Source organism: Galeopterus variegatus, unplaced genomic scaffold, assembly GCF_000696425.1.
Source record: "Galeopterus variegatus unplaced genomic scaffold, G_variegatus-3.0.2 Scaffold658, whole genome shotgun sequence".
Lineage (NCBI taxonomy): Eukaryota > Metazoa > Chordata > Mammalia > Dermoptera > Cynocephalidae > Galeopterus > Galeopterus variegatus.
Window position 1 is genome coordinate 427,749 of NW_007726769.1, and position 13,924 is coordinate 441,672.

The following is a 13,924-nucleotide window of genomic DNA, read 5'->3' on the forward strand; positions in this document are numbered from 1 at the left end:
GGATCAATTGAGCCAGCTCTCCAAGAAATGATTCTTTTTTTCTTTCCTTTTTGTCTTTTTTCATGACCAGTAACGGGATCGCAACCCTCGGTGTCGCGCCTGCACTGCGACCGGCAACGGGATCACAACCCTCGGTGTTGTGCCCACACCGCGACCGGCAACGGGATCGCAACCCTCGGTGTTGCGCCCGCACCACGCTCAACCAGTGAGCAGACCAGTCTCTACATGGGATCCGAACCCTCGGCGGGAGCGCCACCACACTCTACCGAGTACGCCACCAGTCCGGCCCTCCAAGAAATGATTCTGAGAGGAGGAAAGCAGAAAGTTGCCTTCTCCCCATGCTTCGGATGGTAGAATTATGGTCCAGCGAGCATCAGAGACACACAGCTTCAAACCTACATCTCCTACTCCAGTGTCTTCTCCTCCCCCAACAAGAGACCCTGGGGCAAGAACCCCTACCCAGACTGGACAGCTCATGGGAACTTGCCTCTGGCTCAAATCTTCCTTGTGAGACCCTTTCCCTGCTCCCCAAACCTACTTTCCCCAGAATCTGCACCATTGCTGTGGCTGATTACCTTGAATGTGGCTGCCACATTGGTGAAGTTTGCAATGCTGCCTCCAATGATGAGGATCTTGCCTGGGTTTGGAGTAAATAAGAAGTCAGAACACAGTTAGAGAGGTAGACTTGTATACCTTCCAAGAAATGCAAACCTTTCCTCTGAGTGACGGTCCCCCAACTTTTAGGAGGGGTCAGGGCATGAGTAGGATGGTCTCCCCTGATGTCTGTTCAGCTGTATCAGCCCAACACGCCATCATCTGCGCCACTGGGCAGTAGTCAATCCAAACCCAAAGGCTCTCTATGTTATTCCTACTTGGCACCCAGAAATCTGGTGTGGTTTCTAGATACCCCTGGTGGGAATCTCTCTCTGGCTTAAGGGACAGGGAACGGGTGTGGGTAGCTTCAAAACACTGGGCAGGTGGTAAAGGAATGCTGGGAGTTACCCGGCCTGGATGACACCCAAGAGGGTCACTAAGAACTGAGTTTACAGCAGTCAGAGCAAGTGCACGCCACCGCCCCTCCTCCTCCCTCACACCCGTGTACAGGGCTCCGCTACAAATCGCCTCCTTGCTCGCTCACAGCCCCCAGCTGATAGAAGCAGTCACTGCCCATTGTGCAGTCAGGAAAACTGAGATCCAGAAGTTAAATGACTAGCCCCAAATTGCAAAGGACCGGGACCACAGTCTCGGTGACCCCTAGCATAAAGCTGTTCCCACTGCAGCAGGCTAGGCCACTCTTAGAGAAGGGGTGCGGGTATGTGTGGGTGGGTGTGCACACCCAAATCTCACCATCTGGGTGCTTCTCTCGGGTCATAAGGGAAAGGATCGTCTTGGCATAGTCATAGGTCTGTTGCTCGCTGGGGGCACCCGAGTACTCTCCATAGTTTGCCAGCTCGCTGACACCCCCGAGATCACAGATGGTATCACTGCCAGGGAGACACAGAAGTCAGTGCTGGCTCCAAACAATTCTTGGGGCAGAGGGTGGCAGTCTGGTGCATGAGAGGACACCCCCACAAACACTGAAGTCAGTCTACGGAACCAGCCCCTCTGACCTCCAACCCTCACCCCCCATGCAAGTCTCACTTGAAAGTTAACCGTGCTACCTCAGACTCTCCTAGGCAGTGCACTCTGCCAGCCCCAGGGCATCGGGGGGCCTTGACAGACAATGGTAGGTACAATGAACAATGTACTCCTTCCTAACCCAAGGACAAGAAAAATCGGACACTGCAGGAGTCCCTGCCAGGCTGCCCAACAGAGAAAACTATGCTGCAGCCAGAGGAAAGAGTGCCAGCCAACCCCAGAAGGGAATGTGGCAAGTTATAAGTCTATAAACAAGCAGATGTCTACTATGCTTTAAGTGATAAAATTGCTAATTATAGAAAAGGGTGTATGTAGAATATGATCCCGGAATCTCTATAAAGTCAAAAAGTACAAATAAGTATTTACACTGGCATTAAAACACCTGGGAGGATATACATACAAATAATGTGCTCACCAGGGTGGCCTAGTCGGGGAGAGGGTGGCAACTTTCACTTCCTACTTCGTTTTCTATATTTGTAGTACCTTTGCATGGAGCACATGTCACTAATTATAAGAACTATAACTCATAAAATAAATACTAATTATGACAACTAAAACTCATAAAAATAAACTCAATTTTGAAGCAGGAAACACCAGAGTCCCTCGAAGCCCTCTGGGATGCCACCGCTTTTGTCTGCCCCACTCCACAGTGAGTGGCTGGCATGCCTTCCACAGCCCCGATCAGTCACCTGTACACAACAGAGGCACCACCCCCAGCCACCATGGTCCAGATCCTCCCCCTGGGGTTCAGCAAGGTCAACTTCAGGCTCGCCCCACTTTTGGCATCCAGGTCTGCAATGTAGGCTTCCTAAGGACCAGATGGAAACAGGTGAGCCCTTGGGACGCTCCCTTCACCAGGTCCTATGTCCCAGGACCTCTCCCCTTTCCCTGGAGGCACATGAAGAGGTCACTCTATCACTTTAAGGGGGTGGGGGAGAAGGGACATCGTGGGGCCTCACATGCCTGGGATGTCTCCAAGTACCCACAGCCACTGCCTGGGGACAAACTTCCCAACTCCTTTCTCTGCTTCACGCCCTTGGCCCTCTGCCCACGTCCATGGCCTCACTATCACTGTTTCTGCCACACCTCCACCAACAAGCCTGCCTAGCTATCACCTGCCCTGTCCCCTCCCCAGGCCAGCCCAGCCCTTTCCTTGGCCTGGGTTACTTCACAGAAGGCCTGACCTCGCTGTGAGGACGTTTCAGAGGAGGGGGTGGGAAGGAGCAATGAAAATTCTCAGCGAGTGGCCAGAGAACAACCTTCCTGACAGGATTAGGGGCCACTCAGAATTATCAAGAAGCAACAGATCAAGTTAAGAGCCCGGGAGGTTGATTGGGAGAGAAGTCTAAAAGGATTTCTGGCCAGGATTCAGGTTTGGCTGACTCCTACCCCCACCCCGTTGGGGTTTTAAGAAAATTAAATGGTTCTCAGCCTTCCTTTCCCTGCCAAATGTACAGCCCATGAGTGGGGACAAGTGCTGGTCTGAGATTCGTCATCCTCCCCCTGCCCCACCACTTTCCTCTCCTCTCCAACCCAGCCTTACCTCTGGGTACGCCTCCCGCCCAAAGGGTGGAGGGAACTCTATGTCGCCCCACTTCACTTTGCAGATGTAGTCAGCTGTGGCATCCACCTTGGCTGCCAAGTCAAGGACGTAGACACCATCTTTGGTCACCACTGAGAGCAGAGCAGAGGCAATGAGACAGAGGCTCCAGGCAGAGGAGACCACCCCCCTCCAAAACCCTGCACCAGACTTCTCCAAACACCACTCCCATAGGGACCCACACAGACCTAATAACTCCCTGAGCTCGACGAGAAACCAGAATGGTCCTTAGAGACACAGTTTTTCCCCACTAAAGGAAAAACAAATTCTACAAGACCATTCCTCAGTGCCTGACTATAGGTAATGGGACAGGGAGGTCTGTATGGGTTGCCATGGCAATTTTCAAACATCTTGATAAAATGCTATACTCCCTGCTTTAAGTATCTAACTATTAGCCCAACAGCGGCCCTGCCATTTTAAGAAGTGTTTAAGGTACACGCTGCTGTTGGAAGACCCCCTAAGTATGTACATCTGGGTTTCCTGGGGTCCAGCCAGGGGAAAGAAAGCCTTAGGGTCAGGTGGAGTGAGAAGCCGTGGGGTGCACTGGGCCCCCTGCCAGGAGGATTCATTTATTGCCACCTCACTAGACATCCATCTTCCTTTCCCCCGGGGCCATTTAGCTAATTAAGTTACACAAGGCCATCTGGCCCATTAGAGGAGCTGCATCCATGGTTGCAATCTGATTTGATTTCTCGGCTTCCTGAACCTGGCCCTGAGAAGACGAGGCCAGAGCCAGCCCACACCATTCCCCCTCACACCGCCTGCCTCCTTTGTAGCAGAACAGGCTTGGACCAAGCTCTTCCCAGCGTTGGGTGTCAATGATCGACCAACCAATTTCCCGGAGGGAGAAAAGGGGCCTCCGAGTGCACAGAGAGGAAAGAAGAGCCTGAAGGGGTTGGACCAAAGCAGAGGCAGCTCCCACTCCTGGTAAGACAGCCTAACCCACTGGCAGGAACAGCAATAGCATGCTGTCAGACCAAAACCAGGACTTTCCCATCACAGAACAAATTAAGACCAAAGAAAGAAGATGAAATTGGTTAGAAGAGGAATAATTATAGCCTTCTGAGAGCTCAGAATCAGGAGGCGGCACTAAATGAGCTTGGAGATCCATCTGCACATGCACACCTGTCCTGTATTGCCCTCTGGCAGATGGGGGTCTGGTCCTCTGAAAGCCAAGGCCAGGGTTACCATAGGCACTGGGACTCTGTTATAACTGACCCTTGCCCCATGCCCCTCAGCAGAGCCAGTTACCAAGGGGGTTGATCTCGAGGTAAGTGAAGTACAGGTCCTCGTAGAAATTGAAGAGGCCGGAGATAAAACTGGCCAGAATTCTAGGGAGGGAGGGAGAGAGGGACAGTCAATCCATCAGGGAGCGGACTCAGCAGCACCCCAGGTGCCCCCACAGCAATCTGTCACTGCCACTGACAGCTCTACGTCCCAACATCGCCCTGCTGGCCCCTTGGCCCCTTGCTCTCCTCTGCAAATCCTGCTCTCAGGAAATTGCTCTTCAGCCACTGAGGCGGAAAGGAGCTGTCAGGCAGGGAGCTGGAGGAGGCACCTGGGCAAGGAGACAAGGGCAAGAAGGTGAGGGACGCTGGCAGCATATTTCAGTCTGATTCTGAGTCAGCCCCACCACTGCACTCAGTTCTCTTCCCCAGGACAAGGGCTGTGCCTATCGCCTGCTGCCACCCAAGTAAAGAAGACCACGGTGCCCTCCCTGGTCTGTGCCCAGAGCTGTTGGTCTTCCCATTCCCACTGCCACCTCCCCACCATCCCTCTCACGCAACTCTTTCTTGTCGTCAGGGGCGTGGACCAACAGGTGTTTCTTGATGTCCTCGGGATTCAGCTTCTCATCCACACCAACAAGCAGCTTCTGGGCTTTGGCGTCCACATCACCCACATCCATCCCCCCCTCATGGTGGAACAGGACGTAGTCCCCTTCTCGGGTGGCATAAATGCAGACATAGAACTCCTCCGCCTTGCAGGTGAAGAGAGCATGAAGCTGGTGAGGGCATGAGCCGGGGAAGATGAGGGCTGCCTCACACCAGGACAGGAACCCAACCGCCGTGGTCTCATTTCTAAAGCCCAGTAGAAAACAGTCACCCAGACGAGACCCATTCACTATCTTCCTCTTGGGGACAAGGAAGAGAGGAGAGGCCACAACCTGACTGGCTGACAGTCCCCATCTGGTGTGACCCAATCTGGAGAATGGTGTCCTGCCTTCAAGTCTTTCTCATCCCAGCACTGGCCAGTCCTCCCTACTATCAGCCCTAATTCCTCCATGCTGCAAACTAAGCCCCTTCTTTCATCTCTGTACTCCTTGCTCAGTAGTACCCTCAGAGCCTCAGTGCAGCTTCAGGGACCCTGGTCCCTTTGAATTTTCTCCATCAGCTTGACTTCCCCTTTCATCATTTTAAGTTGGGCAAACACAAAGCTTCAGTAGGGAAAAGACCCAGCTTGGAGCCTCCTCACACATACCTGACGGTGGGGGACGAAGGGTTCAATCAGAAAGTTCTTGAGGAAGCCTTTGGCCTTGCCAACCTACAGAGAAATTGAGAGAGATGAAGCGCAGATGCATGGCAGGTCTTGCTCCCCAGGGCAGAAGGAGAGATCGCCCAGACGTGAGGCCCAAGCACTACTACCACAACACCCGGTAGAGAGATGTTTCCAGAAACTAGGGCAATGGGGTTACAGATACCTAAGCTCAAGAAGTCCTCCTGAGATACCCTCTTTCATGCCCTTGCCCTTGTGCCAGCCATACTTCCACATGTACTGACCTTGCCCATTCTTTTTCTGCCTCTTCTGGAGGGTGATATATGAACTGCAACATTGTCCCACCCCAAAAAGCACAGTGACCAGGAATCATCTCCCTCCCTGCTGTCGCACAATTTAAAGGGCTCAGACAAATCAAGGCTATCCCTGAGCTCAGGCCGGGAGACCAGAGGACTTGGAACTTGGGTAGAAGAGAAGGCAACCATCCTGCTTTGTCTGCCTTGAGGTAGGCATACTGACCCAGCCTGAGGATGTGAGTCCAGGCCTGGGGAATCGGGGGGAGAAGAGGAAAGTCATGAGATTTTCCTGGCTGAGGACAACAGGCCTGCAGAGCTAATCAGTTTGAGTGGGTCCCTGGTGGCAGCAAAGGCACTGACCCAGCCTGAGGATGTGAGTCCAGGCCTGGGGAATCGGGGGGAGAAGAGGAAAGTCAAGAGATTTTCCTGGCTGAGGACAACAGGCCTGCAGAGCTAATCAGTTTGAGTGGGTCCCTGGTGGCAGCAAAGGCGAGACAGTCCTCATCCTAGTATGTTCCAACCCCCCCGCCCGCCCTGTGTGTCACTGCTGAGTCAGGAACCAGACAGCAATCCATCAGAGGTAATGAGCCGCTTCCGCTGGCCCGATGCTTCTGCCAGCTCAGACATCCCTGACATCATCCTCCCGGCAGCCAGCTGAAGAGAGGGGAGCATGATGTGCTCCCTAGGGACATGCTTAGCCCCCAACCCCACCATTCTCTCCCCAAAGGCCTGAGACATCAAGGATCAGATCCCTCCACAACCAGGCCCATGTGCAACTTCAAGGATCCCTCTTTATCCATGAGGGCCAGAAATTGGGAAATTAACATTAAGAGCTGCTTTGACAAAGCCCAACAAGGGAGGAAGACACCTCTACTGCCAACTTCATTGCTACTTCCAAGGTAGCCAAGGAAGAGAACAGCTCATCCCGGGGTCACATTCACTCTAGGAAGGCCCTTCAGAACCACGCACACAAAGCCAGGCATGGACAACACATCGCTCCTAGGCTAAGCCACACCTCAGCCCACTCCCTCCCTTAGTTCTCCAGCTCCCTTGGGGAATGAGGAGAAGAAAAATGTTGTTTCTGAGCATCTCTCAGCCTTCCTAAGCCATATTTCACTTTAGTTCTCTCATCTATACAGTTGAAATTAATCACCAAGCAGGGAGAAGTCAAGAACTGAATTTACCCTCAGCATTATTAGCTATTTCATCCTAGGTTCTTGGCCTAACACGTCTCTCCACCTAAATGACTGTGCAGCTCCCCTTTTCATCTTTTTTTTAGCTCACCCTCTTAGGTGTGCATGTCATCACAAGCTACCACAATAACACTTTTTGGAAACTGGAAAGAAAGTCTTTCACAGAATGGGCCTCGGAGTCCCATACCTATGAGCGTTTTTAAAGACACAGACCATTTCCAGCTGGCTCTTGAATTGTATTGGGGTTACTTTTGTGGTATATCTTGCCCAAACCAATAAAAAAGGAGTTCGGACTCCCTGATGGGGGAGGAGGGAATGAGCACCAAGACTGGCCCTGCTGCCTAAGACCACTTGGGTGGCTCAGCTCCACAGGACTCCTGCCTTCCCTGGGCTGCAGTGTGACTGGCTTGTGGGGATGACCCACAGTGTTGCTCATCTGGAGGTGACCATGTTTGCTTCTGCTACCACAGCACATCCACCCCAACCCTATAGCCAGACTCACCATGGCCTCCTGTCCCAGCCGTGGCTTCAGCCAGGACTTGACCCCATCCAGAGTGAGGTTGACCCCAACTAGGCCAAGCTTTCCACGACGTTTGATCAGCTGGTCTGGCTTGACTACCAAGCTCTGGAATGAAAGGGGTTTGTACTTAGAGCAAGGAAAGAGAAGACAGAGTAAGAGGTGACAGTATGGGAACCTAAACTACAAGACAGCCTGGGTGACTTCCAATTCGCCCCACTCCCAAAGCTAACCCCACTCCTCCTTCAGGGTCAACCCCTGGATGCTTCCCTCACCCTACCCGAGCCTATATCTTTCTTCTGAGAACCAGGAATCTAGAGCCATCTGTGCTCAGGATAGGGCCTGGCACACAGTAGGTGCTCAGCAAATACCTGCTGAATGAATAAGTGATTCCCTATTCCCCTGTGTGATATATTAGCTTCTTTTTTTGGGGGAGGGGGTGGCTGGCTGGTACAGGGATCGAACCCTGGATCTTGGTGGTATCAGCATTGCACTCTAACCAACTGAGCTAACTGGCCAGCCTATATTAGCTTCTTCATTCAACTGTAAACTATTCAGAATATGGACCAGCACCTGTGTTCTAAAAGGAAGAACAGAGACAGAGCTTTGGAGTGACAAAGGACCTTAGAGGTCATCTTGTCAACTCCATCCCTGTGCTTGAACCCTGTCTACAACAGGCCAACAAGCACCCCCTAGCCACTGCTCACATGCCTCCAGTGCCAGGAAATTTACCACTTCCCAAGGCAGCTCCCTTTGTGGCTGGGCTACCTCACAGTGGAAGGAAACCCCCACCATTGGCCCTCGTCCTGCTCTCTGGGCCCAGCAAAAGCATAAGACCCAACAATGGCACTGCAGGAATATCAAGACAGAAGCCTTTACTCCATGCTAACCTTCCAGGATCCTGGCCATCAGCTATTCTTCACAAAGTGCAAGGTCACACTTTCTAATTGCCCCAACACCTTCCTGATATGCTGCACTTGGGGGAGGGGAGGGCACACACCTACTCTTTGTTGAGCTTGATCTACCAAGTACCAGGCAGCACACTAAATAGCTTTCCGGACATTATTACTAATCCTTACAGCTCATAGAGTGACTGTTATCCCCATTTGACAGATGGGGAATCGAAGACTCAGAAATGTGAAATGGCTTGCTCCAGGCCACGTGGTTAATAAACAGAGAGCTGCAATTCAGATACCAATTTGTCTGGTTCTAAGCCCATGCCAGGGTACATCTGGCCAGGGTACTTCAACATGCAGGGCCCAGAGCAAACACCAGACCTCGCTCAGCCTACTGCACACTGCCCACTGATGCAGGCAGTCTGTGATTATGTGACCTCTTTGGACATCTCCAATAAACCACTTGATTTCTCTTCTGCAGACCCTGAGCCTGGAGGAAGTTCCCAGGGTGAGGGAGGGCTCACCTGGCTGAGCAGCCAGGGATGGTCCTGCAGCAGGCGGGCCCAGTCTGTGTCCGGGGTGACCCGGGCATATCTGAACCGGTTCTGGATGGCTGAGGTGGTACAGATGTACTTGTAAAGGAGTTCCTTGCTCGTCTGCTCCGAAATCGCCTTGGCTGACATGGCTGCAAAGGGACCTGCTCTACCTGCTGGGGCGAGAGGGGCTGGTCAGTGGGGGCAGGGAAGTGGAAGCACGATCCTCCCCAGCAGGGCGGACCCACTCCCAGCTGCCCCCAGACAATAAAAGCAGACCTCAGCTTTCCCAAGAGGGAGAAAAAGGGCTGCCCCAGCAGGAGGGATGGAAGGAGACCTCAAACGCATTTTCATCAGCAGAGGAGGAGGATCCAGAGATGATGGGTGAGGAAAGATGATGGAGAAAAACACAAGTGGCATTTCCCCCGGGACTCTTGGCCTCAACTCTTCCTCTACTTCCTCTAGGCAAACTAGCTCAGCTACAACCACATTCATCTTGGAGCAAAAGGCAGCTGGACACAGACACCAGGAACACCCGTGGTTTAACCCAAATCTGAGTGCTGCTCCAAGCCAAGGTGGACACAAGCGCTAAAACACACCCTGAGGTTCTCTGGCCTGTGAGGAGCACAGCCGGAATTGCACAAGGCTGCCTCACTCTCCCTATAGGTTTCATCTCCCCAGACACATCCATACATACACACACACACCACCAGGCCATAGGCCAGGCCAGCAAGTTCACTTAGTCTTGAACAGGATCACGCCTCCTAGGCCCTGGTTAGGTGAAGAGGAGGAAAGAGGAGAGTCATCTCAAAGATCTCTTCTCCCAGGACACCAGACTGCCACCAAGGAGTACATAGCAGACACAGGGTGGGGAAACTGACCTTCGGTACATCCCACTGGCTGATGGGTCATCCACCTGAGTCATCCAGCTGCTAACTCAGAGCAAAACCCACTAAGCAAAACAGAGGCCTCTCTGGGGACCACCCTGTACTAGTCACTTCTAACTGAGCTAGAGAAGGAGGGTGGGGCAGGGGGAGGCAGGAACCATCCTCTGTTCCATGTATAAATAAACTCATCTTATTTGAGCCCTGTGAGGTACACTGAGATTCATAACCCCATTTCTTAGATGAGGAATAAAAGCTGAGAGGAGTTAAAAATAAGTTGCCCAGTAAGTCCAACTAATAAGCAGTGCTGTAACTCAAGGCTTGAACCCAAACCCTCTTACATCTGTGTCCCCACAAAAATCCATAGCAGCCCAAGAAAAAAGACCATTTCTCCAAGATCCAGGCCTACATGCCCCCTTCACTTCAGTGAAGGGTCTGAATTTCTTCATCTCCTCTTCCCACGACCTTGTCCTGACACACCCATTCTCTCATGGGTAGCTTGAGGAGTGAGTTAGGAAGAGGAACAGGGACAGGGGAAGATGAGAAAGGAAACCAAGTCATTCATGCCAAGAGCTTGGCCAGATCAGGAAAAGTCATTCCTGTCTCTCCCACAAAGGCCCAGAATCGAAGCTGTTGAATTTGCTGGGGGAGAAGAAAGTCAAGTACAAGTAAAGGAGGGTGGCATTAAGGAACTGGCTGGTTTACACATACAGGAAGGCTGCTCTTCATTCCCAGCTCAGGGAAGGCTGCTTTGCACCCCCCTCCTATCTGGACAGGTGGGGGGTGGCACTTCAGGGTCTCATCCTGGCTCGGCTGCTCCCTCAGCCTCCCAGCTAGTCTCCCACTGAGCACAGTGAGCATATTCAGCCTGGTGTCTGGCCTAAAGTGGGGTAACTGGGAAGGGGCTCAGAGGAGACAATCTCTTTTCCGGCTTTCCCCTGGGATAACTTGTGACTCCTTCTCAGTGTGAATTTCTGAAGGAGACACCCCAACCAGCCCCCCTGCCCACTCCTCCAACCCCCACCCACTCCTGCTCCATTTCCCAACCTTCTTGACTCAGACCAGAAAAACTGGTCCTGAAATCGAATGGGTACACCACCTTCCACCCCCCTCCCAAATAGAGGGCAGCCTAGTGCAGATAAAGCAGAGAGAGGAGGGGGCAGCAGCTGACCACCCTCTACAGTTCAGACACCTTCAGTAAGAGTGATCACAAACTCCAGGAGAAAGGAAGCCCCTCAGCTAAGCCTCTCTTAAAGAAAGTCTGACACTCCCAGTACACGTCTCCCAAACCTGGTACCTTCCAAAATAGACACAAGACCCAACTTTGGAAAGGAAAAGGGAGAGAAAAGGGACCTTCTGTAGCTGAAAAAAAAAAAAATCACAATTTTCTTGAGCCCCAGATCAAATCTCAGATCCAAGAGCCCATCTCCATAGGGTCTTTGGAAGGAGGATAGGACAGAAGACACAACAGGGGATGTTACAGGATAGGAAACAAGATGTGCCGATTTAACAACAAATTCACCACCAGAGTATTTTGGCTTAGATGGGGAGGTCGAAACAAAGAATTTATACAACAGAATAGAAGGGGGAAGTGAGTCTGGCCTCTGCATATTCACCAGTGTAGAGTGATTAGGCAACTGGCTCAAAAACCCAGGGAGTGGACTTGGTAAGAGATAAATTGAAATTTTAATTGTTCAGTGGGATCTTGAAGTCTCTCTAGGGTAGTGACTCTTCTTTGAGGTCTCATACTCGTGAGAATCTGAAGAAAATCCCAGAAAAATGTGCACCTACCCAACTGTGCGTATCATTTCAAGGTGCTCACTTGTGACCATGATCTAATGGCCCACAGATCAACCACCAGTTAAGAACATTTTCTCTAGTGACAATGGGACTTAAAGTGTATTCCAATCTGGGTTTTGGGGGAACTCCTCCAAAGTCACAGTACTGAATGTGCTGTGAAACTGGTGATAAATGGCTTCAGGACATAGCTTGGACCTCAGGAACTGGTTACAGGTAAATGTGCAAACCAGTTGTAGGAAATCATGCCAAGGAACCTGAACACATGCACACATACTGTAAGGGAGGGACCTGATGAGCTGAACGGAGTCTTTTCTGAAGACAGTGCCGAGGATTGAGTTAACTCTCAGCAGCCACTGAGAAGCAGCAGCCCACAGGGAAAGCTGAATGAAAAGAGCCTGTTCCCCAAGAATGTACCCCTGGGACATAGCCAGTGGAGAGGAATCACTGGGTAATGCTATTTAGGGGTTTCTCTGGAAAGGACACAAAGCACTCATTTTAACATTAGTATCTGTAGAACTGGAGTTTTTTGAGAGGACAGGCAAACCCTGGTGTAAAGAAGGACAGAATTCTGTGTGTGCCCTACTGCAGCAAGTAGTGTCAGAATGGGGATGGAGACACCAGCTGCCCAATGTCTGAGGGTTCTTCCCATTACCGCCCCCCAAGATGTTTAAGAAGCTTTCAAAGAATGGTGAAAATAACCCTTCTGGACAGCTGGGGTCTACCAGCTGTCGCCCACCCAACATTTCCAAAATCCAAGGAGCCCAGCGGGTTCAAAGCGAGCAAAGCGAAAGGGTGGAAAGGAGTGGACTGACAGACCAAACTGTGTCCTCACCACCCCTCCCAAAATCCTCTTCCCAGGCAGAACTTCAGGGACCCCAAATGACAGACCTACTTGGTAATGCACGCTATCTGCCAAGGGTGGCGAGGGCAGCAGGCGCTGGGACTGGGCTTCTGCCAGTCTCGACAGGAGGACGGCAGCAGCATCCTCCGGCCCCCTGAGGACCGTGTCAGACTCGGCGTCAGCTCAGGGTTGGGGAGGGAGACGGGCGCCCCAGCCATCTGTCGCTTAGGGCTGGGCCCGACGGCACCTCCAGGGCGAGGAGGGTCCGTCCTGCGCAGCCGCTCTGGGGCCAAGTCCTCGCGGCGAGGCGAGGCCTCGGGCAGCCCGGCCCTGCGTGGCCTGCCCGGCTAGCTCCTTCCACTTCGGCGTGGAGCTCGATCGATTCTCCACAGAACTAAGAGGAAGGCCTGAGCCCGGCTCGTGAGGGGTCGGAGTGGGACCAGTCTCCACCGCTCTCTCTACTTCCCGTCCCCGGCATCTGGTGAGGGGAGCCGGATGGGGCAAAAGGTGGCCCGGAAGAGCCCGAGGAAGCTCGATGGCTCCCCGGGTGGGGGCAAGGGAATCCGGATGAGGCAAATGTTAACTCGGCGGAGGGAGGAGAAGCAAGGACGGCGGCGAGCCCTGTGCAAACTCCCAACAACTGGAATGTGGCAGAGCGGGAGCGGCGGGGGAGGGGACGACCGACTCGCGCCACCGGCCGGCCCCGGGCGAAGACGAACCTACAACTAAGACGCCCCAAACTTGCAGGCAGGTGCAGGGAGGGCGCGTCAGCACCAAGCCGGCTTCGCGGGAGGCGGTTCCGGGTTGGCGGAGGGAGACAGGAAGCGCCCGGGACGGCCCGGGGTCCCGCTGCCGAAAAGAGCCGCCCGCACTCACCTCTCTGTGAAGGCCCGTGCGCGGCGCTCCCTCCACAGGACCCGACTCACTCCCACTGCCCGGAGCTCCCCAGCCTGCCGCAACCGCTCGGGATCCGCTTTTGTCCCGGCCCAGGCGCGCTTCTCCCCGCCCCCATCGGCTCACGGCGCGAGCGGCCCCGGGATTGGCCACACGCGTTCCCTAGCCTGAGCGCCAGGGCTCCTCCCAATTCGCTGCCCGGCGAGGCCCCGCTCCCGGGGCGGGGCCAGGGGCTGCTGGGACTTGTAGTCCCGCTGGTCGGTCGGCCCCAGCTGTCCCGCCGGGACCGCCTCTGGAGAGCCGGCCTGGCAGGGGCGGGGCGGGACATCGGGTGGGGAG

General features: G+C 53.3%; 1 protein-coding gene across 1 annotated transcript in view; it reads right to left on the bottom strand.

Moving 5' to 3' along the window:
• ACLY (ATP citrate lyase) overlaps positions 1–13,703 on the bottom strand; it is a 56,557-nt gene extending 42,854 nt beyond the window's left edge. The window contains 12 exon segments of the mRNA XM_008571086.1: positions 576–637; positions 1,348–1,484; positions 2,328–2,446; positions 3,182–3,312; positions 4,490–4,569; positions 5,026–5,216; positions 5,717–5,779; positions 7,723–7,845; positions 9,158–9,342; positions 11,780–11,792; positions 13,582–13,664; positions 13,667–13,703. Coding sequence (XP_008569308.1) covers positions 576–637; positions 1,348–1,484; positions 2,328–2,446; positions 3,182–3,312; positions 4,490–4,569; positions 5,026–5,216; positions 5,717–5,779; positions 7,723–7,845; positions 9,158–9,342; positions 11,780–11,792; positions 13,582–13,664; positions 13,667–13,703 — 1,224 coding nt within the window.
• Between the last annotated feature and the right edge of the window lie 221 nt (positions 13,704–13,924).